Raw genomic sequence first — 27942 nt, forward strand, 5'->3', positions numbered from 1 at the left:
GCCTCACTGAAGGTGGCACCGGCCTGCTGGGGGGCACGGCCATGCAGAGCATTCCCTGACACCACCAGCTCTCTGCTGCCTCCGAAGCACGCTGCGCCCCCTGCTGTAGAAGAGGTTTCCTCTAGGAAATTCAGGCAGTCTGAGGAGGGCATAATTTGCAGAGGACTGCCGAAAGAGAAACGCATTTCACTTACAGGGCACTGAGGGATATGGCTCTCCTTGTGTAGTGGGTTGATCCGAGTTGGACGCCAGGTGCCCACCAAAGCTGCTCTATCATTCCCCTTAGCTGGACCGGGGAGAGAAAATACAATGAAAGGCTCTTGGGTCAAGATAAGGACAGGTAGATCACTCAGCAATGGCTGTCATGGGCAAAACAGACTCAACTTGGGGGAAATTAATTTATTTTTTTACCAATCAAATCAGCATAGAATAATAAGAAACAAACCCAAATCTTAAAAAAAAAACTTGCCCCACCCCTCCGTTCTTCCTGGGCTTACTTCACTCCTGATTTTCTCTACCTCCTCCCTCTCCCTCCTCCCAAGGGATGGTGGAATGGTTATTGTGTTCGGTCCATCGCACATCTCTGCTACTCCTTCCTCCATGTTGTTTTCCCCTGCTCCAGCATGGGGTCCCTTCCATGGGAGACAGTCCTCCACGAAATTCTCCAACATGAGTCCTTCTCACGGGCTGCAGTTCTTCACAAACTGCTTCAGCATGGGTCCTTTCCACAGGGTGGAGTCCTTCAGGAGCAGACTGCTCCTGCATGGGTCCCCCATGGGGTCACAAGTCCTGCTTGCAAAGCCACGCCAGTGTGGGCTCCTCTCTCCATGGGTCCACAGGTCCTGCCAGGAGCCTGCTTCAGTGCAGGGTCTCCATGGGATCAGAGCCTGCTTTGAGGTGTCATCTACTCCAGCACAGGGTAATTCACAGGCTGCAGATGAATATCTGCACCACCGTGGACCTCCATGGGCTGCAAGGGGACAGCCAGCCTCACCATGGTCTTCACAACAGGCTGCAGGAGAATCTGCTCTGGCACCTGGAGCTTCTCCTCCCCCTCCTTCACTGTCTGCAGGGTTGTTTCTGTCACATTCTCACTCCTTTCTTTAGCTGCAATTGGTCTTGCACAGCAACTTTTTTCCCCTTCTTAAATACATTCTCAGAGGTGCTACCACTGTCACCGATTGGCTCGGCCTTGGCCAGTGGCAGGTCTGCTGTGAGGACAGCCCTGAAACTCCCCTCAAAGCAAGAACAGAGGAGCAGATCATAGAATCACAGAGTCATAAAATGGTTTAGGCTGGAAGAGACCTTGAAGATTATCTAGTTCCAACCCCCCCTGCCATGGGCAGGGACACCTTCCACTACATCAGGTTGCTCAAAGCCCCATCCAGCCTGGCCTTAAACACGTCCAGGGATGGGGTAACTACAAGTTCTCTGGGCAACCTCTGGGTGCCTCACCACCCTCAGTGTGAAAAATTTCTCCCTGATATCTATTCTAAATCTCCCTTCTTCCAGTGTGAAGCCATTACCCCTCATCCTATCACTACATGCCCTTGTAAAAAGTCCTTCTCCAGCTTCTTGTAGCCCCCCTTCAGATGCTGGAACACTGCTATAAGGTCTCCCCAAAGCCTTCTTATCTCCAGGCTGAACAACCCCAACTCTCTCATCCTATCCTCACAGGAGAGGTGCTCCACACCTCTGTGTGCAGATCTGTGTGCAGAGCTGTGTAGGGTCTGGCATTTCCAGCACAGTGACACACAGTTTACCCGAGCGTGCAATATTTTTGGGGGGGGGAAGTGGGGAGGTGATGGCTCTGAGTCTTTCCATATTCCCTTCTTTATCTTCTATCACTGACCCTTGTTTCAGATCTGCTAAGGTTTTTCCTGTTGTCTGCTGCCTGGGGAATGTTCATTGAGACTAGGGAGCTTCTGGTTTATGACAGGCCATCCATTTGCTCGAGTGCTGAAGGCACCCTCTGTAGTGGCTGGAGGATGTTCTTTGAGCCCTGTTGGAATAAGCTCTCATTTCAGATGAACTGAAGGTAGGCGGCAGTGTCCCTGTCTTGGCATCCATGAAGTGTATTGATTTACACTTGCACACATGTGCTGTTCATCCTGTACCTTTATTGCTGTGCATTCTCCTTCACTCTTGTCCAAGCAAGTACATCAGTAAAATCACTGCTTACAGCCCAGTGCTCAGAAGCAACACTATTTTATAGCAGCCTTGCAGGCACACAAGGTCATGAGAAAATGTTATGGAAAGGAAACAGATATCCCAGGCCCAACCCTACAGAGTGCTATGCACTTCCAGGACACCCACAAGTGTTTTCCTCTTCTCTTGACTGCAGTCAGTGTAGGACTTTTGGCTGCCTACAGACTCAACTTTCAACTCTTGGGGTTTTACAGTACAGTTAAGGGGAGGTTTTGGGTTTTGATTTTTCTTATGTGTGACTACAGGAATCTGTAGAAAGGTATTACTGAAAAGGAAATTCTGGCAAGATAAAACTTCATTTCGATATACTCTTTCAGATGTTTTGCCATGTGTTCTGCTCCAGTGTATTGTAAAGAACAAGAGTTTATAATGGAAACTAAGTTGCACTATTTATACTGACACATCACATACTTTCACTAAAACATTATTTTCCAGTGCTTTTCAAAATATATGGTTATATTTTGAAATGCAAGCAGATTTCTTTCTAAGGTGGGATTTGCAAGCAGGTGGAAGTCCCCCTTGCTGCCCTACTCCACTTAATGAGGTGTAACCACTGAGGGCTTGGCCCAGGGATCTGTACAAGCGATGGAATGAACAGCCTCATTTTCTGCCCTGGGAATTTTCAAGTTTTGGGGGCTTTTGTTCTAGAGAAGAGCAAGCATGGTGTGGTACTAAGCAAGGCCTTTAATGTCTTACATGTTTTTGACCATGAGTGAAAGGGATGTGCAGAATCGGTGGGCAGCTGACCATCTTACGTCAGTTTAAGCCAAGCTATGACACTGTGAGTTGCGGAGTCATTCTTGGTTTGCATCAGTGGGATTAAGGGCCAGTTTTATGCAAGGCAGAGTATTTCACAGGTCACAGCACCTCCTGGTTGTTACTATACTCTACTCCTCACATTCCCTTTCCATGACAGCCAACTGGTCTTCCAATCTCTATCCACTCTTTGACAAATGTTTCTTCTAAATCCCCTTGGGGCAATTTTCATTGAACTCCTCATTACAGCTATGCCACTACGTGTTAGAGAGTGGATTCCGGTGTGAATTACAACTGCTACCTGCAGATTGCGCTGCACACCCATGTTGGGGGCAGCAGCCACCAAAGGCCACCCACACCCCAAGAAAGGGAGTACCTCTTGTCCATGTGGAGCAAGCTGGGCACTCCTCATGCCTCCCACACCCAGCACATGGGCTCCTCTCCCCACTCTGTCCCCTCTGTCCCCTCTGTCCTTCCTTCCTTCCTTCCTTCCTTCCTTCCTTCCTTCCTTCCTTCCTTCCTTCCTTCCTTCCTTCCTTCCTTTTATCCTTACCTTTCTTCCTCCCTCACTTCTCCTCCTTCTCTTCCCCCTCTCTCTTCTGCCTCTTTTCCCCCTTCTTTCTGTCCCTGTTGAGATACTTCTTTGACACCCAGTGGTATTGTGTTCACCGAACACCAGAGCAAAAGGCAGTGCTGTGCCAAAAAAGCTCTTTCCTCATATCAATACATTAACATTCCCAAAGCCTTTTCCCTCATGTTTGGTTTCTTCCAGAAAGAAAATGGTGCTCCTCAGTTCTTGATATCACAGAATCATAGAATAGTTTAGGCTGGAAGGGACCTTGAAGATCATCAAGTTCCAACCCCCCTGCCATAGGCAGGGACACCTCCCACTAGACCAGGTTGCCCAAGGCCACGTCCAGCCTGGCCTTGAACACCTCCAGGGATGGGACCTCAACAACTTCTCTGGGCAACCTGTTCCAGTGCCTTACCGCCATCAAAGTGAAAAAAATCTTCCTAATGTTTAATCTAAACCTGCCCTCTTCCAGTTTAAAGCCATTCCCCCTCGTCCTATCGCTACATGCCCTAGTAAAAAGTCCTTCCGCAGCTTTCCTGTAGGCCCCCTTTAGGTACTGGAAGGCCACAATAAGATCTCCCCAGAGCCTTCTCTTCTCCAGGCTGAACAGCCCTAACTTGTTCAGTCTCTCCTCATAGGAGAGGTGCTCCAGCCCTCGGATCATGCTCATGGCCCTCCTCTGGACCCGCTCCAGCAGGTCCATGTCCTTCTTATGCTGGGGACTCCAGAGCTGAATGCAGTACTCCAGGTGGGGGACTCAAGAGAGTGGAGTAGAGAGGCAGAATCCCCTCCCTTGACCTACTGGCCACACTTCTTCTGATGCAGCCCAGGATACAGTTGGCCTTCTGGGCTGTGATCACACACTGCTGGCTCATGTTGAGCTTCTTGTCAATCAGGGCACCCAGGTCCTTCTCCTCAGGGCTGCTCTCCAGCCATTCCCCGCCAAGCCTGTATTTGTGCTTGGGATTGCCCTGATCCAGGTGCAGGACCTTGCACTTGGCCTTGTTGAACCTCATGAGCTTGGCATAGGCCCACCTCTCCAGCCAGTCCAGGTCTCTCTGGATGACATCCCTCCCCTCCAGCGTGTCTACCTTGCCAAACAGCTTGGTATCATTGGCAAACTTGCTGAGAGTGCACTCGATCCCACTGTCCATGTCACCAAGGATGTTGAACAGCACGTTGTTGATCCTGCATATCAAAAATGTCAACATACTTTTCTTTTTGGTAATTCATAAAGAACATTCACGTGCAGCAAGGAATGAACAAATCTGATGTCCTTGGCATAAGGAAAATCTTTGTATGTAAATTTAGGAAAGAATACCCAAGACATGGATAGGAACCGATCACATCCCTAACATTCACGTGCAGCAAGGAATGAACAAATCTGCTGTCCTTGGCATAAGGAAAATCTTTGTATGTAAATTTAGGAAAGAATACCCAAGACATGGATAGGAACCGATCACATCCCTAACAAGAAGTTTCTTGCTTAAACCAGGAATGCTCCACCATGTGGAGACCTCTCAGATATGCAGCTGATCACTGAGTGTGCCCCATCACATGTGGCTGGCAGGAAGTTCGTGACATCGTTCCTGTGGGAGCACCCCAACAAGACGTATACAGCTATGAAACAACATTCCTGAAGAGTGCGGACTGTTGAAGGGATGGCATCCTGCTGTGCTGCACCTCATTCGCTGCACTCCCACCTGGGACAGTGTCTCACGATGAGAGACGCAGGCTATGAAAATATTTAGGAAGTCCTGTTTATTGATAACCAAACACATAGTTAACAGCAGTGAAATTGAGAAACGTGGTGTCCCTATCAAGATTAGTTTCTGCACTCTGGTAAAAGTACAGCACAGGTGACTCATCAGCAGAGGACTCTGCATCTTGAAAACAGGAGGGTGGCAGTAAGGTTGCAGCATACTTGCTGCGTGACTCCCTTTCCTGTTAGCCCACCAACAGAACAGCCTGTAATGCTAAGAAACTTAAAACATGGATGCACAAGGCAGTAGAATGGCTTAAATCGCTGTTGTGCACCAGTGGTGCTGAACAGATCACTTGCACGTGTGGCCTGGGTCTTGTCAGCAGGTGGGGCAGGCGGCGTGAGTTGGTCACATCAGCCTGCTTGCAAGTACTGCAAAGTAAAATCACCTTGTGCTTAGGGAAGATCTTGCCCTGAAGTTTGTAACGTGCATTTTTTAAATACCAATAATAAACTTTTTGAGAGCTGCTATGTTAGACAACCAGAGTCCTTCCTTCTTAAGCTGAGATGAGACAACGCTTCCCCTCATGACTCACAACACTTAGTCAAGATCAGTAGCATCCTCAGTACGCACACACCGTCACTTCACTTTTCTGGAACTCGATTTGACCACCATGGAAGTCAAGGAGAGGAATGTGAGAGAAAGAAGGACTTTGCATCTGTCTCATTTAGGGCCCATGTTAAACTCATGGTTTGATTTCATCCCTGGAGGACTGCTGGTTTTAACAACGAGAAATCAGGGGATGTTGGAAGATTTTGATCACTGCGAAGAACATGGCCATAGTCTTCCTGACAAGCAGAATTGGCACTCATCAGCTGTAAATGCATAGAGACTAGCTCAGTGCCTGAGGGAAATAACTCGGTAATGGTAATGAGGATTGCTAGGACTTAAGTTTTAAATAATCATTAACATTAGATGACACTGCCCTTATTGGTGGATTTCTCCATCAATGCGAGTACGGCTTCTTCCTGTGAAGAGCCCAGTTAGGCAGAAAGCAAAGGCGTGGAATGTTTGCACTTCAAGAAAAATGATTAGGAGACACACTTTGATGGCACCTGAAGGTAAATCCACACAAAAGCCTCTGAAGTCAATAGTAACGACACCAGTTGTGTCAGACAATGTATACTTGACAACGATGTGTTACACTGTAAGTCACTGCTGAACTACAGGGCCAGGCTTCAAAAATTTGTTTCCGTAATTATTGCCGTTGCGTAAGTCATACAAAAACCAAGTTGTGGTGCCCCTGCTGCAGTTGTGTCCTCTATGAGTCTTGCAGCCCAAGAAACTGTTTAATGGGTTGCAGTGGCATTTCTGCTTTCTCATGATAAAAGCCTTCATCATCATACAAGTCAGCTGATGTGCTGACTCATCTTTTCACTTTGTCTAATTTTTTTAATTTTTTTTTTTTGCAAGATTATCAGCTTTCAGTGGAAAAGCGCTTCAGACCACAACTTGTCTTAAGCTACTTTAAAATCCTGGGTGTCAGGCACCTGAAATAACCCCCGACAACTACTTGGCAATAATGCATCACTGAAAGAGCAGAATTTACCCATACTTCTAAACAAAAAAGCCTTTTTTAGTCAAAGTACTGTAAATATTCTTGAAAAATTTTGGATGCACAGCAACTGACATAGGAGAAAACACAAACAGGAGGAAAAAGCCATTTTGGAAGGTGCCCACACAAAGCAATGATGCGTACTCTATCTGTTTTTTAAAACTTAACTGGTATGTGCTAAGATTCAGCAAGAAGCTACACAATATAAAATCACACATTTAGTCACTACATAGTATTTGAAGTTTATATCACATCATTAGACAACACTAAATAGATGCAACCATCTAGCTCATCCCGTATTAACCTTGCATTTACAGAATTAATGTGAAAAGATGCAGCAGGTTCCAAATCATTCCTGGCATCTGTAGTCAAATACTCTGAATTCCACTTGAACAGGAACAGATTTATGAATATTACTGCCTGCACTGCTCACATGCTGGGCAAAGAGCCAGTAAACACGGTATCTTTCTGAAACTTGATTTCTTCCAGTGACCTGAAAGCACAGCTAATTATGAACAGCTGTGAACTAGTACACTTCTTGATGTACAGCAATAAAAGTAATAATCCAAGTGTCAGATGGTAGACTAACTGCAATGGGTTAAAATACAAGTTGACTACTCGAACTGTCATTCAAAGCTTTTTTTGAAGAATAATGCTTCCCATTCCCACAGGCAAACAAAACAATCAGACCACATTCATATATTAATTTTTATTTTCCCATACAATATTCACAGGGTCTGCTTTTTGTCTTATTCAAACTAAACTTTTTTTTTTTTCCCCCAAAACTAAAACAAGAACTGACATTTCAGGAAAAGAACTTCTGTAAACATAAAATATCCAAGGAATAGCTGAAACCCAGGGCCTTTAACATTTAAAAACAGTTATATCCCCTTTAACGCAGGGCGTTTACTTGTGTATCACACAATTAACCAAACTATAGTTTTCATATATTAAAAAATGCAGCTTTAACCAAAAGTCACAATGCATTTCTTCACCCACTGCGTGTTAGCACGTTTTATTATATCCTATTCAGTCACTTATTTTAAAAACTATATACAACTATGTTTAAACATGTGTATTTGTGCCATGTTTTTAATAACACAAAAATAAAGGCATTTTTAAGCTATTGCTGCATATTATGCAGCAGGATACCAGAGGATTTGTTCAGATACCTAACTTCAATGCAAAAGTCAAGTCCACTAAACCTCTGCAGTGGGAGTAATGCTGAGCTGAACAGTCCCACTTTACACATTCAAACGTTATGAAAGAATAGAGACATGTACGTGATGGCTGACCATTAACTGTTTTATCCAGTCGTTTAGCAATTTTGACAGTACACAGAACTCAGTGGAAAAAAATACCAACGTTTCATGTTTCAATCTTTAAAACAAACACTTTCGTTGTGATTAAAGCTACACAAGTGATATTCAAATTCCAGATAATAATAGTGGACACTGTCAAAACTCCAGAAGATAATAGTGGACACTATCAAAATTAAATCATGTTTTCATCCAACACTTGCACCCAAAGTGTACCACTTGCTTCATAATTGTGTGCAACGCAGCACAAAAAGTACTGAGAATCAGTTGCTGAAACACAAGAATAAAGCATATAGGTACAATCAAGAATATTGTGTGCAGGCACAGATTTCTATCTTAAGAAGAAAGCACTAGTTTTTTTTTTGTTTTCTTATCTTTGTAAGTCTAACTATTTCTGGGAAGCTTGCATCCCAAAATGGGACTGCAGTATTTAAAATTCAGTACAGGATAGAAAAACATTACATATAATCCTGCATTTTACATATATTAAGTTTTTAATACCCCCATGACCTTTTAAATAATTTTTGAGCTGTTTGAGGTGGTTCTTCAGTGCCCAAAGGGCAGTCATTCAGTTCACAACAGAGAACAGGTGCACTTTTGTCTTTTTTTCAGCCATCACAAGATTTTAAAATCAAGTCATCTTAGATCAATTCTTCAGACTGCTCAAGTGTCACCTACACGTGTAATTTCAATTTTTTGCTAGAAATAATATAGGCAATTATTAAGGGTTTAGCGTTCTTTCTCTGCTTGCTGAGAACTTGCTTAAGAAGCATCTTCTCAATTAGCCAGTAATACATGACAAATTTTTTCACCTCAGTTTAGTTTGTGTGCACTTAAGAACTGGTCAGTCTACTTATTCCTCCAGAACCATTTGAAGGAGTTTATTGTGAGCCTTATTATGACCAGCTCAATTCAAGCTACTTGTAGGTATATACACTTACTACTGTCCCCATCCAAATAAAACAAGACTTTACAGTACATAAGCTACTAAAGACATGAGCAGTGGAAACAATGTAACTATAACTCTACCAAAAAGATAACCTGAAGTATTTAAAACATTTCCTGACCACTAGCAAAAAAGAGTGGCAATTAGATGCACAAGGCCATCAAGTATCAGTGCACCACACACAGAAAGTAAAATTTACAGCACTCGTGCAATGCAGTATCAATATCAAATTGGCCTCCTAATAGGAAAACAATTTAGTAAAGAGCTTTGTATGTGCCTAACACATAATATAACCTTGTCCAGTGCTGGTGCTGTGCTGCTTAACAAACCAAGCTACTTTTGGTCTTAAATCGAAAAAGCAGCAGCAGCATATAGGAGTACGGAAACTGTACAGTTTCAGTGACAAACTTACAAGATTCCTTATTTTATTGCATGTTTTTGAAATAAACTTGGACATTTGGATTTCTGAATGCAGAAACTGGATTTCCTGAGTAGTCTCAGCTTACTATTTTTTCAGTGAAACAAACATTGTAAAAGAAGAAATACATTTATTTTAATATAGAAGACTGTATGTTTAAGCAAACATACCAAAATATAAAATTTAGCAAGATTTTAAAGTGGAGACTTACCAGGCTGATGCAGAATTTGCACCATGATGTAGTGTCAAGCTTGCAACAATTTTACAAATAAGCAAGGGGTATCATTGGATTATTTTTTTAACAGCAAATCAAAACAATGCACTACAGTTCATCACATTTGCCTTTTTATAATCCAACATATTCAACCTGAAAATTAAAATCAAATAAAATTTTCATGTATATTGGCTCTCGTATCAGACACTAGACTGTTGGGTTATTTTAAAGTGTTATACAGCAGATGGCTAATCTTAATGGTAAAAATCAAACACAGTTTGGATTAAAATCATTAACAATGAAGAGAGGATGGTCACTGCCAGATATTTAATACAGGAATCAGAAAAAAAAACCCCAGAAAGTTCCAAAGTATCTTTAAAATATTTCAGATCATGCATCCCTTTCGTAGTATTTTGGGTCTGTTTTGTGATTTTTAAGGGATGAGGGGTAGACACATTTGAATGTTGCATATATTCAGATCCTTTGTACCTGCAATTAATTGGCAAACTGATTTTTACAGATGAGTAGCACACAATGACCTGAAGCATTACCACTACCAGTTATGATCCAACACGGGTTGTTGTGGTTCTTTTATCCGAGAAGAAGCTTTTGAGGAGAAATACCTGCCCGATACTAACAACAAGAAGAATGATTGCTTCCCCTATTGACCAGTAGGCCACCCTCGTGTTTAAATCCTCTGCTCTGCTGCGGCCCTGCGCTTCCCTCAGGCGGAAGTGAGTCTGATAATCGATGACAGACTTCAAAGCTTCATGAATTGAAACACACGCAGACTCCATCTAGAGAAGCAAACAAACACACACCACTGAATTAAGAACCCTTAGAGAGCTTTTTCTGTGAAGTTTTGTGGTTTGATATTTAAAAATCAGGATTCACATAACTTTGCAAGCTAAGGATTAACTCAGTCCATTGTCAGGCTGAAATACTGTAAATGCAGTAAAATTTAACTTACATTGATCAAACTCTATACACAGGAATGCGACAGGCTATTAAATACAGAAGCGTGTGAAACTGCAGATCTAATCAAAGGCAACGAGCTCTGACAAAAACTAAAACAAATCTTAAATTCATGTATATTTGGGTTCAAAATGAACATCAGAAACACCTTTCAAATGTCAGTGATCTCCCAGTTGTTAATTTCACACATACCAGGAAACCACACAGTCGCTTATAACATTAAGATGCACACAGGATATACTAAATGCTTCTGCATTTCACAAGTATGACTTTCTTCATTGCATAATTCCCACTCAAGCTGCACAACATCCTAAAAATCTACATTATGGAGCTCAACATGTTCTTTGGCAAGAGACGCCTCTCTTAGTCATGTACACAAAAAGTGGTTAGAGAAACGACAATTCTGTTACCTTTCAGTGCTCCTGAATGCTCCATAACATAATCATACAACAAATACTTAACAAGTTGCCCACTGTCACTGTAATTTTTCATTAAAAAAAAGAAGTACTGCCAATTTTGCAAGCCGTACATTGTTTTTCACGTAGACTTCTTCTACCTTCAGTTTATCTTCTGCAAGTAAAAGCCCCTCACTTCAAAATACCTTACTTCTAGTCACAGTTTGTTTTTCTATTTTGTGGCTTAAAATTAGTATTTCCTGAAGATCAAAAGGCACAATCTATTATAGAAGGAAATGTTTAACACTCTGATAGGACCACTCTCAGATACTTATATCTGTGTCTAACCATCTTTTCAAGCTGATGACTTTCAAGACAGGTGTCTGAACAACTTTAAGATAATTCTACTCAACAAAATTCTGAAACAGGCTTTCCAAACTAAGTTCTACCATTGGTCTCACTGACAAGTTATAGAGCTCTCCTAGTCTGCACAAGGAATTTAAACACAATGTCACTCCGGTTTTAGGGATTTACCTTTTACTGTCCCTGTGAAAGGCTGTTAAAATCTGGTTATGCCAGAAGTCTCAAGAAAACTGCAACAAGAAGCTTCTTTAACAAAGATGTGTTGTACTCAGAAAATTAACTTTCTTTCCTAAATACCTTATTTGCATCGTGTACGCCACAACCCAGTGATAAACTATTTTTTTTATGTATCTTCTCCCACAGACTGCAACGGACTGCAGAGATGCTAGACCCAGGAACCACATGCTCTGTGTTCTCAGAATCCCTCTTCTGATGCCAAGACAGCAGAAGAAAAACTAGATGTAGTAGAACACATACTGAACAGAATGAAGACTAAAGTAAGGGAAAGAGATGGAAAGATACAGGATCAAGAATCAGAATACAAATAAAGCAAATCAGAAAATTTACATGAAAGAGGTTAAGAGCTGTAGTCAAATTCACAGCAAATCATCTACTCAGATCTCAGCTACTGCAGATTTCTCTGAGGTAAACTCAAGAGAGATGGACATTTCGCAAGTGGTATTAATGTCGTTGAGTCCAAAGTAGCAAAATAGCAAGTGTCCAGCATTTTTTAACAGTTGTTTAAACAAGGGGTTTGGTGATTGCTATAATGTAAGAACATTAGTGGGAACTCATGAAGCAAATGTTCCAAGGAAAGTTTTGATGGATTTAGATTGGGTAACTACTAACTGTAAAATCCTGAAAATATAATAGTAATGCTCTGACACTTCACAGTGTCTTTTAACGGACAAATATCTAGAAGCCAGCTAAATATGGATGATTTTGTTCATTTTGCTAGAAATTTCTTCTCCATTTTAAGAACAGCAGTTACATAAAAGGTCAACTTATGTCCTATCCCAAAACACTCTACCATTTTAAATATAAAAACAATTCTCAAAATTTCTCTAAAGTCTGGAAGTTTGAAAACTCCGATCCACAGACATTATGGTTTGTGAAATCCACACTTCAAGAGGCACAGAACCATGGCATTAAAAGGAAGTTTCCTTAATAAAAAAACCTGCAAAACCACCACCAACAAAAAGATAGAGGCCTGGAGTTTAAGGTTTAAGTTAATACCCAAATTTTCTTTTGGTGATTCCTTCTTAGCTCTGCTCTTTGTTCTATAAATCTTATCGTCAGAAAGAAAGCTTATTTGTAATAATTCAGATTATTTTAAAATCACAGAATCATAGATTTGTCTAGGTTGGAAGGGACCTTTAAGATAGAGTCCAACCATCAACCTAACACTGCCAAAGCTACCACTAAATGATGTCCCTAAGCACCACGTCTACATGTCTTTTAAATACCTCCAGGGATGGTGATTCAACCACTTCCCTTGGTAGCCTGGTCCAATGTTTGATAACCCTTTCTGTGAAGAACTTTTTCCTAATATCCAATCTAAACCTTCCCTAGAGCAACTTGAGGCCGTTTCCTTTTGTCCTATCACCTGTTACTTGGGAGAAGAGACCAACCTCCCCTCACTACACCCTCCTTTCAGGTACTTGTAGAGAGAGTGATAAGGTCTCCCCTCAGCCACCTTTTCTCCAGGCTGAACAACCCCAGTTCCCCACAGCCACTCCTCATAAGACTTGTGCTCCAGACCCCTCACCAGCTTTGTTGCCTTTCTCTGGACACACTCCAGCACCTCATTGTCTTTCTTGCCCCTCATGGGGCCCAAAACTGAAAACAGCACTCAAGGTGGAGCCTCAGCAGTAGCCCAGTCCATTGATTTTCAAAAATGATATAGATATCTAATGCAGCCAAACTTGAAAAAAAAATTACCTCCACCTAACAGCTGGTGTCAAACAACAATTTTTTACCTGGGTAAGTGCAGTTACTCTGTTCTCACTAGGAAACAGTGGTGGATCTTCTCCAACCTGGAAATCAAAGTACACAGTTTTGTGTGTGAAAGTAGAGAATTCATTGCTGAAGCAGAATTTGTATGTTCCGTTTCTGGATGCAGTAAATGTGAAGCTATCATATTGTTTCTTCATCTCTTTGTACAATACAGTGCCATCAGGATCTTCCAACCGACAGTCAACATCATAATGACCTCCAGTGATCACCTGAGAACAAAACCCAAGAAATTATCTTTTTAAAAAAACAGACATTTATACCTTTCTTCTTAGAAGTATGATTTGTCATGTGGCACTGCAAAATTTTTTGTTGTAACAAATGTTTTAAAATATAATGCATTAATTTGAAAATCTTTCAAAGCAAGTCTGCAAAACTATTTTTTGTATGCAAGACATTCAAAATACTTAAGGTTCAGGATATGTAATGTCAACTATATTTTCAAACGTTTAGGAGACCAATTTTAGTTACTTTATTACAAATAACTGTATAAAAGCAAAGGCTACAGGAGACGGAAATTTGGTGGGGCAGCAAAGACATCACTGCAGCAAAGCAACCACCTGCTGTATCCACAAGTCCTCCATGAAATTGATTCAGATAGAGGAGACTGCTAACATGCAGTGAGATGCCTCCTTTCTGTACGGCCAAAAGAGTGTAACTACACTATTAGTTCAAGCTGCTTTAGGCCACAGGAATGGCATTCAACCAGTAGAACAGGTATTTCAACCTGCCTCCTTCACCTGTGCTTGAGAACAGAGCAACAGTCTGGGGTGTCTGCCGCCTGCCTCCTGCAGTTAGCCACAGGATTTCTTCCCAAAACCACCACATCTGGGTAATGCCAACAAGTGACTCAAAACTTCACATGATTGTCTCAAGGTTTTTTTCCATTATTGTTGGTCTATAGCATATTGGTCTGTAGACTAGCTAGCCCACCTCCACAGGAAGACTAATCCGTAGCTTCAGTATTCATAACTTGGGTGTTCTGATAACTCTTAGGCTAGCAGTTTTACACTTAATCCTTGTTCCAAACTTTTTGCTTTTAAGAAAAAGCACACTGCAGGAGGAAGAGACTTCTATCTAAAGGCATGTCCCTTTTATATGGGTGCAGAAATCACTGAAACATTTTAGTATCTGAGTACCTGCACTTCAGTTCACATAGTATTACTTAAACTCACATCTGTTTATTTAGGTATTAAGTCACTGAAATGATAACATTCATGGTACAACTGAAATAACAAGAGATCTGAGCAATAACTGCTCCCTAAACAAAAAGTTTTAAAAATATTCATTTGACAAGCACTATCTTCACAGTTTTTCCCAAAATATTATGACTGGATACAAAGAGCCTGGATGCCTCTCCCTGGATGTCTGCATCTACTTAGGATTTTCATACAATAATGCTTACCTGGTTTGAAGGAAAAACAAAAATAAAATTTTCTATAATGAAACAGTGACTCATTTTTGAAATATGATCTCAACATTGCAAGGGTGTGCTTTTTACCAGCTACACAGAAGTCACACTCAGTCATATCACACACCCTGAAAGGGCCAGTTTACATATACATGGTAAAGATTTGCCAGAGCTTGCCAGTTCCCCTGTGATTCCTTCCTACAGAGCTTGCTTGAGCCTCCTTTCAGCTCTAGAGACATACTGCCAGAAGACACGCACACAGCACGCCAGCCTACCAGCAGTTGGTCAAATCCAGGCTTCACTTTTAACAATCCTACTCCTGTCCTGATCACTGACAAAAGTGACAACAGCAGAACTTATCTGTCCAGCAACCTGCAAGGTAAAGTTCTGCACAGAAAAGACTTTGTGAAAGTAACAGGCAGGGACATGACATTTCAGCAGGGAAAGAGATATATCCAAGAAAGAATCAGAACACATAGGACAGAGCAACAAGAACCAATATTTGGCAGCAACAACGCTACCCAAAATATGAAAGGCAGAACAGCAGCTGGGAAAGAAAAAAATCATGGGACTCCAACAAGAAAACTCAGTTTATTGTACAAAGGCCCTTCAAAAACCCCCACAGGTAACTGTGATTCTCATAGTCAAGGACGATTTCTCTCTCATGCTGCTGCTGTACTGTCAGTGACTTCATCAGCTGAAGTAAGAGACTGAAAGGTTCGAACTCTGCTGATACACTCAAAGGCACCAAAACTGTCAAGGCTATTTGCTCGATACGTCTCCAAGCTCCACATCCCTATCGTGATGGCTGCACATTCAAACTGTTAGAAACCGGGAAAACTAAGAAAAACTGTGCAGCCTCACTTAATACATGCCTGTTAACCACAGCCTTCAATAAGATGTCAGTTGCCCGCGTGTTTTATTTTTTGTAATTCTCCTGTCTTGCTATATGCCTGGGACACTTCGCTAGTACTGCATACCTATTCCATCACTTTCTTACTGTTTGCTATGTAATCCCCACTCCGAAATAAGAAGCATTAGCTCCTTAAAGCTGTATCATGCTCATCACGCAAACACTTCACAGACCACATAGAAATTACTTTTGGGGTGTCTTGTTGCGCTGGGGCACTTTAGGTGTTCTCCAGGCTTGTTCGGATGGGAGACAGCACGGCAGTGATCAGGGTAAAAGATACCGCCGCTTTTCGGGGCCAACTCTATAGGCCTGACGTTAGCTCTGCACTGAATTCATGCCTCCCCCCGCCGGTCCCCGCAGAACCCACAACACCACGCAGCGCTTCCTCAGCCCAGGAGGGAGTTCTGCATCGGCTCAGAGCGGCCCAGCAGCGCGCAGTAAACGCACTAAGGCTCCCCCGCCGGCACAATCCCTTCGGCTACCGGTTGCCGGCCTCCGAGGGCCGGGGCCCAGCTCCGCCGGCGCGGCGCCCAGGCCTGGGGCGGCGCTTCCCCCGCGACTCCGCCCGGCTACCTGGAACTCGAGGGTGCACTTAGTGCCCTGGGCGATCTCCTCGTAGAAGCACTGCTTAGCGTTGTCCGGCAGCTCGAAGGTGATCTCGGACGCTCGGGCGGCGCAGGCCGCAAGCGCCACCAGAAACAACGGCAGCGGTACCCGCCCCCAGGGCGCCACGGCCCGGGAGCCCCTCAGCGGCATGGCCCGGCACGGGGAAAGGCGAGCGGGGGGGAGGTGGAACGAGCCGAGGAGTGCGGGGATGGAGGGGGCAGAAAGAGAACGGCCCGGCAGGAGGTGGCGACGGCGCCGGCGTGGCGGAGGGGCCGAGCGGGGGAAGCGCGCAGCCACCCGGAAGCGCTCACAGAGGGCGGCACCGCCCAGCACGGGCGCTTCCGGATGAGCGTGCAGACGTGTGTGCGACGTGGAAAGGGGCGGGGCGATGGTGGAGGGCGCGGCCTCCGGGAGGGGGCGTGGCCTCGGCAGCGCGGCCGCCCGGGAGCCCGGCGTGGCCGGTGTGGGTTTCCCCATCCCGTCGAAGCGTTTGGCTCCGTATCCGTGGAACGCAGTCACCCGGGGGTTAAACGGTCGTCCGGGTCGCACGAGGCACGGTCTGGAGGTGAAATAGCCGGCGCTTACCAGCCAGTGTGGGCGGAAGGCAGTCCCAGCGCCCTCCGTCTTCGGGGCACAGGAGCTGTGAGAAACACGCTCACTGTATTGAATTTTACTCCGGGGAGTAAAGAATATTTATTACAGCGCTGGGAGTTACACAGGGGATTTCTCCTCCCGTGGCTCATTTTTTCCTTCACAAACACTTTTTATTTTTTATTCCTTATACTTAGTCATGTTTCTTCTTGGAACATAATTTGCATACAGTAAGTTTTCGGAACACAACCCACCCTCAATTACACAATCAATGAGTGCTTGGAATGCAACCCACCCCCTAATTTACATAATCAACGAGTTCTTGGAATGCAACCCACCCCCGAGCACGCCCCCTCCCTTCTAGCGGCACAGGCGCTATGCTTCCTCAGGGGTCTTCCTGGTAGTCTTTGGAGGGAGGCTTGAAGTCTTTATCACCATGTCCTTCTTGTGGCTTCTTCATTGTTTACACTCCTGTGGTTATCTTAGCTAACTACACCACCCTTTGTTCTGCAAGTTTCGGTACTTCCAACTGTTGCTTTCGTCTGATAGCCTATCTAACACTATCCCTTTTCCAAACGCGTAGCAAGCACACGCCCATCTTAGCTGAAGCCATAGCAAGCACACGTTCATTTTAGCTGAAGCAAAAGTGCTAAATTACTCATTACAGGAGCCAACCTGTGGTGGTCATTAAACGTTCACTGCTCCAGAGGGGTAAAATACCGATTAAAGCGCTCATGCTGACTGCAGGAATGTCGGCTTTAAGTTGTGCTGCTGTAAATAGTTATCTTTACAAAGTAAAACAGAGTCAATAGAAGAAACCCAAGATAACCTCCTTCCTTACATTAATTTTCAGTTCTGTGGTAATTCAGGCAATTCAGTAGTAAAAAGGAAAACAAAACAAAACAAAACAACGTAGTAAAAAGAAAACTCAGCTCCAACCTCCCAGGCAGGAGAATGAACTTGCGACGAGGTCGGTCCGGCCTTCCCATTTTGCTCCCCTGGGGAAGGGGCTAACCTGTGTGAAGCACTGAATGTCAAAAGAGGTACCACACTGGGATGCTGCTTCGCAATCCTCTGGCCTCAACCAGGTGACTCCTGAGTTAGCTTGTGGACCCTGTGTATTTCATTCTCAGCACCATGTGAGAAGCCCACGCACCTGTTTGAGGGCTGCGGATTTCACAGGATGGAGGTACCAAAAATTCATATATTGAAGACCCTGACAGACTTGCAGGTGTGAATTAAAGTGAGATGGCAGATGCTTTACCAGGTATCCACCCCATCTCTGAGGCAGATGTTAGCCACTTACAATTAACCTTCAGATCTCTGCTATTTTCATTTAAATACACTGGTTTTATTTCAGATTGCATTTAAGTGTTTGCTGGTAGTTGAGATAGCTCAGAAGTGGATTATATCTCTGTGCCGTAGGAGGCAGCTTCAGCCATTTTATTTAAATCAGTATTTAAATCGGTGACTACAGGCTTGTAGGACCTTGTATGCCTGCGCAGACTGTTCCCAATCACCTTCTCCTTCATGTGGCAAGAAACACATTTCAGGAAGACTCACCCTGAGTTTTCACAGCAACTGAAGTGATTCTGGACACCTTATTGTTTCCTAGTTCACTCTTTCCAGCTATTTTCTTAAAGCCTCACTAAATGGGCAAAATCAAGCTTACTTAAGGAATGGTAAGTGGAAAGCTGTCACCAAATAACCAAACAACAAAGCAGAAGGGGAAAGGTGTCTGGTAAAACCAAGATAATCCTGCAGAGCAGGCAAGAATGGTGTCTGCTGGCACCTGCAGAATAAGCAAAACCCAGAACATGACCCAATCCCCAAAACAAGTCATCAGGAGCAGATGAGATCACTTCCTTTTCTTTCGGATCGGGGACAGAGAATGTAAAACATCAGCTGAGTAAAGAAAGATGGCAAACTGCCTGCAAGGAGCTCTCAAGCTTGATCACCTTGGCCCTGGTGACTAAGGACCACCAAGGAGCACAGCCATCAGTGGAAACTACCTAGTGTCAGCTCCCCTGTGTTGTGTGCTCACAGGTCATCTGGGATAGATTTGTTAAGGACTAATTATTTTGTATATGTAGCAATAAAGATTGATAGTGATTAAGAGCTACTAGCAACATGAACTGCTTATGAAAATCAGTACTTCTTCTGAAGCTTGAAACTGGCTTGATTTGTCCATTTCCTAAACACCCCAGTCACAGAGATTATCAGTTCCAGTTCCCTAAATGACATATGGAACTATATGTTAATTTTTAACACTAAGGATTAAAGCTTCCCTCTTTCAGAAGAACATTACATATGCCTTTGTACTTGTTGGTTTCATTATAATTTTCCTTGAGTTAGTCTGTTAATCATTGGCAATCCTTACAAGGAATAAAAAAAGTAATCAGGTTGCTGGTTTTCCAGGTTGCTTGTGCTGCTGTTACTGTTACCAGATTCTTCCCAGTTTCCACTGTTCTATCTCCCTGTGTAACAATTCTGTTTGTGAAATAATAAAATTTCACATGTTGTCTTTATTATCTTACTGTGCAAATAATGTTAAACCCAAAATAAGTTCAATAAATTTATTTTAAAGGAAGTCATATGGAGAGTTTTCCTTCCCTACCGGACATACCTATTTAACTAGGGTGAGACTCAGTTTCAGATGCTCCTCAGCATAGTTCTTGCCTGAGAAAAATCTTTTATATTTTTTTCTCTATTATGACAGAATATTTGCAAGCAGAATTCTGAATTACAACCTCCCCCAAACACACACGCATAGACAGATAATTTTATCAATGTGCTTTTTTTACCTTATGTGTAAAGTTAGAACATAGTTCTCAAAGACTAAAAAAACCAAGCATTCATTTTACTGTTAGATTGGTTTGACTTCAAGTTTGTAAATGTATGTTGCCACTTCCCAACACTTTCCTGTGGAAAATAATAATTGTCAAATGACAAGTGTTTCTTGCACAGGCATTAATTAAATGTAATTTAATTTCAGGAGAGCATTATGTGGTCTCCTGAAAAATGCTAATGAATCACAGTGGTACAAGTAGTTCCTTTCTTCAGAAACACACATGGGACCATCTGCAGAAAGACTGAAGAAACCTGCAGAGGAAACAGAGGAAACTCAGGTGTCTGTATTTATTGTTCTCTGCTTAGTAGCTGAGACGAGTGCCAAATCTCTTCTCCTGAGGTAGTTAGAGACCTTTTGCCCATATTAGAGGCTGTAGATACAGATGTAATTTCAGAAAGATAAAATGAGATCTTATGACTGAAATAAAATTTCCTGTTATTTGAAGAGTAAAACAGAAAAAGCTGTTTTACAGTATTTAACATGCAATCCTCCCTACTAGAGGTTTTGAAAGGTGTTTCCATAAAATTCCTTAGTCTGTGTGGCCATCATACCTTTTCAGAAATCTAGTTGTGTATAACAGTTAAAAAAAAAAAAATCCACGTTACTGTTTTCATTCAATTCTCCCTAAAAGTACATTCCATGCTATGTTTTATCTCGCTACTCAAACTCACCTAAGACAGAAAAGCTTCACTATTTTACATACCTCACCTTTAAAAGTCTTTGCTTTGGGCTTGCTTCAACAGATTTTACATAAATAATAGACCTTGATATCCAGATATTAATTCCTGCTTAATTGACAGTACACTGCTCAATTTTTCATAGATTAGAATTACTAAAATAAGATGTTCAGGTTATAATACAAATTAATCTTGCTTTTCACTGTCCTTCATACTTGAAGAACCTGCCCTGAACAACTTTGGCACCAGCAAACACTTGAGGGGCAGTCAAGTATACTAAACACTAACACAGTTTCAGCCCACAGTTTCAGCATGATTTGTGCAAAGTCATGCTGTGGAGGAAAAAATCACCAGACCTTAAAACCGCTTGAATTTATCCTTTCTTTTAAGGTTCAGTGCATTTTCTAACCTCTGTTCTCATGTTTCCAAAGCTGCAGTGAACAAGAAATGAGCTTGTTTGTGTCTAAAAAGTCAGTGCAGTGCTGCCTATGCTCGTGATAGTTAATTACATAAAAGCCAAAACACATCCAGATAGGACACCCCAAGAATATAACACATTTAAATAAGTGTTTTAAATGAAAAATAAATATAACAGCACCTGAAATTAAGCATTTACTGTATTTCCACGTGTACAGCTTCACAGAGGAAGAGGTTGAGAGCTGCTGCAGTATGGGCAGTTGGCCATGGTGGAAACAGAAGAAGGGAGATTATTGGGAAAGTTGTGACCTTTGTTAGCTTCTGAAATACCCCACATGCGCTCTTGTAGAGTCTCAAGTCTTATTGACCAGAAGAATTTGTGAACCTGTATTCATGAAAACATAGTACTTTGATTTTCAACATTTTTAAAAAATGTATTTGTAAGTAAGAATTTAAAATGGGTAAGAATTTGTTTCAAAGTGCAAGTACCATGGGGCTTTTTCTTTCTTTTCTTAAAGACAAATTAGTGAAATAAAAGATTGCAAACGTTGCAAAAAAAAAGTTTTTACATTACAGAAACGTACTTCCACCGTGCCACGACAAAGCTGGGGACATACCCCCTCCCCTGGCGGACTCCCGCTGCAGGGTCCCCTCGCTTCACAGGTGCTGCCCGTGTGGCCCCACGGCGAGACGGGTGCAGAGACGAACTTTCTGCTCCTTCTCCAATACACAAGAGGGAGCTCTTGGTCACAACAACTTCCCTTCGCTCGTCTCAGTTTTTGTTGAAAGGCTATTCCCTGCCTAAGCTTTTCTTATTTTCAGATTGGCTCTTTCAATCCAGTGATAATCGGGTATTGGAAACAAACAAAAAAGTTACAATCTCGGCTATATATAATCACAGAATCACGGAGTTTTCAGAGTTGGAAGGGACCTCTAGAGATCATCTAGTCCCACTCCCCTGCCAAAGCAGGATTGCCCAGAGCACATTACTCAGGACTGCATCCAGGCGGGTCTTGAAAATCTCCAGAGAAGGGGACTCCACACCCTCCCTGGGCAGCCTGTGCCAGTGCTCTGGCACCCTCACCGTAAAGAAGTTTTTCCGTGTATTTGAATGGAACTTCCTATGTTCTAACTTGTGCCCATTGCCCCTCGTCCTGTCACTGGGAACCATTGAAAAGAGCCTGGCTCCATCCTCCTTCAGCCCACCCTTTAGATACTTGTACGCCATAATAAGGTCTCCCCTCAGCCTTCTCTTCTCCAGGCTAAAGAGTCCCAGCTCTCTCAGCCTTTCCTCATAAGGGAGATGCTCCAAGCCCTTAATCATCTTAGGTGCTCTTCGCTGGACTCGCTCCAGCAGTTCCCTGTCCCTCTTGAACTGGGGAGCCCAAAACTGGACACAGTATTCCAGTTGTGGCCTCACCAGTGCAGAGTAGAGGGGGAGAATGACCTCCTTCGAGGTCCTAATGTGGGCATGAGCCTCCTAATGTGGGCATGGCTCTCAGGAATGGGTTGCAACACCCAAGGCTTAATGCATCGGTCAGGCTTCCAGTTCAGCAGCAAAAGCCACACATCAGTTTAGGCACCAGGACTCCCAATATATAACATACAGGGATCTCCGGCAGTGATGTTCAACAGCAACCACATCCTGAGCAGGGAGCTGCAAAAGCTGCTCCATGGAAATGAAGAAATGTTGCCCCATGGGAAATGTGTTCTGACATCAGTAGAAATGTGGCCTGCTCTTGGTAATAGGCAGGAATTCACCTCCATTTAACATTCCCAGCTCCCAGTCCTCTCTGAGGACAGGTGCCCACACCAGCCCTGGTACACAGCAGGCAGTGCTGGGGTGAGGCAGTAGGGACCATCTCCATTAATACAATTTCTTTAGGACTTGGAGGATTGTTCCCTGGCCAAAGCTGGACTTCAGTGGACTGTGTGAAGGGCAGAGTTGTGGGGAAGGGCTGGAAACCTCAGAAAGAGGCAGACGATGAAAGTTTGGCTCTACTGAAGTAGATAGGAACCCAAAATGATGCCCCAGCCACGTTTTAAGTGAAGAATCTGAAGAATCCAGGCATCCTTCCCACAACACTCCTCCCAGTGGCTCACCTTTTGTTCTGTTTTGGTTTTTTTTTTCTCCCAGGCATGGTTGAATTTTGATAATGCTGTTGCACTTACCTAATGAAAGAGGCTTGTTTTTGTATATGTGCACTTTTATCCACTCAGATTTAAGGTACTTACAATATGCTATAAAACACTTAATAAAAAAAGTCCACTCTTTACAACTATATGTAGTCAGTCTAATAAAAGATACTATTCTCTCTACTGAAACTGTTTCAATTAAAGGATTTTAAGAAATATTATGCCTTCATAAGTAAAGGGAATGTTTTAAAAGACCAAGAACACCTTTATGCAAAATAATTCTATATATTTTTCTTTTCTGTTGTATAGCTAATGGTTCTTCCCTATTCATAGTAATCCCAGATATTCATGCTCAGGCTGTAGTTATGCACTGAAAAATGAATATGTTGGCCTGTTACCTTCTGTCATGCTATAATTATTGCTTATAAGCAGCAGTCAATTGAACAAATAAAGCCTTTAGCATGACTAGCTCCCTAATAAGTACTCTTCTCTTAATGTTTCCCGAGGGAAGCAATACAGAATTTCATATAAATGAATAAGGATACCCATCTGGTACACTCTCTGGCTGCTTAAGTGTAGTCTGTTGATTCAAAAACCATCTGTCTTAATCTTGGGTAGAAGAACACAAGATATTGAATATTTAAAACTTACCAGATAAGCATTAGTATCTTCAACATCATCCGTATTCTAAGCCAAAGGGAGTTTCTACATTTCACCTTAGACATAGCCAACACAGCAACAGCGTCATTAGTATCTTGGAAAGAAAAACAATCAGGTATGCTGTGAATCAGCTGCCATTTTGTCTTGTGGCTTTTCTCATTTCTTCTGTATGCTTTGTTGCTTTTAAGATATTTGACATATTGGTACACTCAGGTATTCTTTCAGAAAATGGAAACATCTGGAAAAGCAATAAATTATCAAGGTATTTAAAAATAGGAGTCCAAGCCTGGATGTGGCAATTTGTAACGGACGAAGTCTAGGCAAAGATCATCCACTAAATGAATCCAGGGAAAAAAAGCATGTAGCAATGTCATGTGCAGATAACAGAGAAGAAAGAATCAAACGTGTGGCTTGAGGTGCAGTAAGAATAGGGAAAACAAGATAAAGGGGAAAAGCAAGCATCTTAGGTGGGACTGAATATAAGAACAACAAAACTGCTATCCAGGAGCTCATAGCTGTTATAAAATTTCCTCACCATCCTGCAGAACAGGGTACAGTCAGCTGAACCTGCATTTTGGGACTTACAGTTAGATGAGGAAAGATGGGAACGCTTATAGGCTTCATTCTTTTTAGCCACAAAAGAAGTGAAGGGTCTGTAAAGCGCACATCACAGCAAAAGTGACGCTTATACAATTTTTCTATGATTCACCAAAGAATTCAACAAAAAGAGCAAGCAGGTAAAGACTGGCTAGAAATGCTCAGAACTTGTGTGACAGGTGATAACTTCTAACTGATAGACAGGAGGGATGGTTGTCTACTGTTTTCACTAAGAAAATGAGAGAGGGACGCTCTTTGAGCAGTTATACAAAATGCTTCACAAACATGATGCTGAAAGAAGTGTGTGCAAAAAAATTTTGTTCTCAAAAGAGCCTCAGTTTGCAGACTTGTACAAAGACAGTACCGTCACCAGCTTCTGGAAGTGGTAACAAGAGAAGTAGAAAAGGAGCAGGAAAACCCACAAAATTGTTTGGCCTCTTGCGTGTCCACAAAAAGATGAATAACGTGCTGACTCTTTTAGAGCACAAAGCAACCTTGGATTTCACATGGTGAAATAAGCTGTTGGATCGTGTTCCTTTTTCAGAAAGAAAAATGTATATGCACACACCATTTCTTTCACCTGTTTGTATGGAAAAAAGTAAAGGATAGACAAGAGGTACAAGAATAGAGTATGCCTCCCTGATTTGTTCCGCAACTAGTCCGCATAAAGAAACCTAAGAATTACCTTATCTGTATCTAAATCCAAAGCCTAATTTAATGTAAATCTCAGAGAATGTGCTAGGACAGGACAGATAATGAAGATCCTCTGCCCAGAACACAGTCTTCCAGAAAATGGCTCTCTTTACTACGAATTAGCTCAGGCTGGAAGCCTCTAAAAAAAAAAAAGCTTTACCACAGACACACAGAGCTCTCTCAGTGCAGATTGCTCAAGACTTTGGGCTGGGAGCCTGGAGTCAAAACTGAACAAAAGCCTGTCTGCTTGAGAAGAATTTATTTCCAGCAACCTCTGCTCCACAATGGCGAGGCTCTGCCAGCCACATGAGGCACAGCAGGAAGAAGAGGAGAATCCAAGAGGAAACTTGGCTTTGTACCTATTGCAGCCTTAGTCATCCTTTTTGAACGGGATTCAGCTGCCAGTCGTGTGGAAGACAAACACCTGTGAGGAAGTACAGAAACAGCTGGTATTAGAGGTGATATTGCCACCAGCCTCTGCTGCGCTCTCTGCCAAGTCCTGCTGCTCTGTGAGATGAAAACAGTAATGCAAGTCCTGTCATAAAAACTAACGCATTGGGATGAATGAGGACATGGGGGAAAATTTTCTTTGAAGGAAAGAAAGAACAAGGGTGATGCCATGCTTTTATAGATTGACCATTGTTATTGCAGTTCTTTACTGCATCTTGAGCACAGGGAAATAGTAACATTGATGGACAATAAAGCCCACTCACTTTCTTCCTCTTATATTCCAGACTTTTTCCAGACTAGTTTCTGTTTCAACATCCTGTAATTTCTCTGGTAATCATCTCATCTGGCCCTTGAAAAGATGTTTACAAATTATTTGCTTAGATAATCCACCTAAACTTGAATTGTTTATTGTTTGTCTTTCTAAGGGATACTATAAAGTCCATGGGACCCATCACAATCATGTAAAACAGGTAGCTATCACTAGGTTAATAGATAACCAGGGTTTATACCAATACTGACTATGAAACCAGAGTCATCTCCATGCTTGTGTTTTGAATTAAGTATCAAAAGCTTTGACTGTGGCTGGTACTCAATCACAGACATGGAAAGATGATACACTTGTGCCAGTCTCCAAAATTAAATGTATACCCATGGCTGCATTCAAAAGATCCTTCCAGTGACTTCTCTTGGCAGTTTTGTGACGTACCTTGTGTCCCAGGAGCTCACAGGTTCTTTCAGTGCAAAGAGTTAATCTGTTTTGTTAGAGAATGTGGCAAACAGAATCTGCCAAACCTGCATTAGCGTGACACAGGTGTTTTAAAGCAGATAGGGGAGAATTTTGAAGTGACTGTGGGGGGCAAGCAAGACCAAGAGCAGAAGAGGTTTGCTTCAACAGTTAGGTTTGCCTATGGGTAGAAGAAGAAAGGTTAAGATACTATTGAATGTGAGAGAGAGGCTGTAGCAAAAGTCAGTCTGCTAGGACAGGTATTTATTACAGATTCTTGAGTGCTTGTAGATCTTCTTGGTGCCAGGAACTGCAGTGGTTAGTTTTTCAAATTCTTTTTACAACTTATGATACTATCACACATTTTCAGTACTAAAATAAGATAGAAAAAACTAACTATGGTGTAAAAGTATGTAATACTTAAAGCTGTATATAGAAATAAAAAAAACACAAGATTCTGGCTTAATGTTATAGTATGTTATTTATTTGCTTAATAACCTACCAAGGTATAGACAGGATTTTGACAAGGGCTTTTTGTACATTAGATGAAACAGAAAGCTGACATGAAAAAACTCTGCAGAGAAAACAGTATTTCGGGGGATTCAGGAGCTTAATTTAGAATACTGATTCAGTTTTTGAAAGTCACATGAACCTGCATTTTAATTCCAGAGGACTATTATTACATTGCAAAATATTGATGTTGATATAAATGAACTTTGTAGAACAAGGCTATATGTCGTTTGTGATGAGTTCATACTTTTTTCGGAATTTAGATGCTCAGAGCATACATTCTGCTCATTTGTCTAAGTTAGAATTTATGTCTCTGAGTTGACGTTATTACTAACTAGTGAGGACTTTAAATTGTAGGGCTGCATCTGCAAAAATTATAGCAATCATCATTATCGCAGTCTGAAATTCTGGACACCAATGCGTGTGGTTCTAGTGACAAAGAGAATAAGTAATTCCTTTCATTCACAGATACCCTTTGAGTTTGTACACTTTTAATATAATAGAGGTTGAAAAAAGTGAGAGAACGTGAAAAAATAAAAATACCCTGTTTCCGTCCTGGAATAGTAGGCATGTCATGTATTTGCATTCTTGAAACAACTTTCGGCTTGGACAAGTGATAAAAATAAAACTGACACTATGAGTAATACTTTTCAAAACAGTAAGTTTACAAATCAGAGAGGGAACATTTATAAAATTACTGGATTTTTTTCCCCAATATATGCGTCCTTTTCCTTTTTAAACATATTGCTATGTCTCTGCAGATTATCACTGGTTGTTCTTAACTTTCTGTGTGTGTCAAAGGGCATACGTGGATTTCTTCCTTGTGTTTGTCTATTCAGTATATTAGCTGTAACTTAAGGAGAAGAGGAATCCAGCATGGCTGTCTTCAGCGAGACTTTTCTATATTATTGGTATTACACGTATTACATGGAGAGTAGAGGAAACTCTTTAATCCTGAACTCATCTATCCAAGAAAATAAAGGAATACAAGCCGGGTGGAGGGGGAGGGGGAGGAATATTCTTTTTTCTTTCTCTAGAAATAGCTAATTCTTTCACTGTGAGATCACTTCTTCCCAGTCCAAAAGGATCACCCACTTGAGTGCGGAGATATCCAGAGTTTACCACGGATCAATTTATAATACCTCTAATGGAGCTGCCTGATCATCTGTGCACCTGCACCTACGGGTCACCCGGCTGAGGGCATCAC

The 27942-nt window shown here is 42.2% G+C and overlaps 2 protein-coding genes across 2 annotated transcripts in view; both read right to left on the reverse strand.

Annotated features, from left to right (window-relative positions):
• GTF2H2 (general transcription factor IIH subunit 2) overlaps window positions 1-27942 on the reverse strand; it is a 213682-nt gene that overhangs the window by 121293 nt on the left and 64447 nt on the right. The window lies entirely within an intron of this gene.
• Window positions 7551-16679, reverse strand: TMED7 (transmembrane p24 trafficking protein 7). The gene is made up of 3 exons (XM_082497161.1): window positions 16397-16679; window positions 13466-13711; window positions 7551-10550 (listed from the first exon to the last, which is right to left on the reverse strand). The coding sequence occupies exons 1-3, from the start codon at window positions 16577-16579 to the stop codon at window positions 10314-10316; spliced, it is 666 nt and encodes a 221-aa protein (XP_082353287.1). The 5' UTR covers window positions 16580-16679; the 3' UTR covers window positions 7551-10313.

The sequence above is a fragment of the Vanellus vanellus genome, assembly GCF_965231255.1.
Source record: "Vanellus vanellus genome assembly, chromosome: Z".
In the NCBI taxonomy this organism is placed as follows: domain Eukaryota; kingdom Metazoa; phylum Chordata; class Aves; order Charadriiformes; family Charadriidae; genus Vanellus; species Vanellus vanellus.

Bases quoted from the DNA above. Each gene is read 5' to 3' on its own strand.
- TMED7 (XM_082497161.1), bottom strand. From the start codon at position 16,579: ATGCCGCTGAGGGGCTCCCGGGCCGTGGCGCCCTGGGGGCGGGTACCG. The intron at 13,712-16,396 runs GTAGCCGGGCGG...TTTTGTTCTCAG, and splicing joins AGTGCACCCTCGAGTTCCAG to GTGATCACTGGAGGTCATTA. The intron at 10,551-13,465 runs GTAAAAAATTGT...TTGCTTCTCTAG, and splicing joins GAGTAACTGCACTTACCCAG to ATGGAGTCTGCGTGTGTTTC.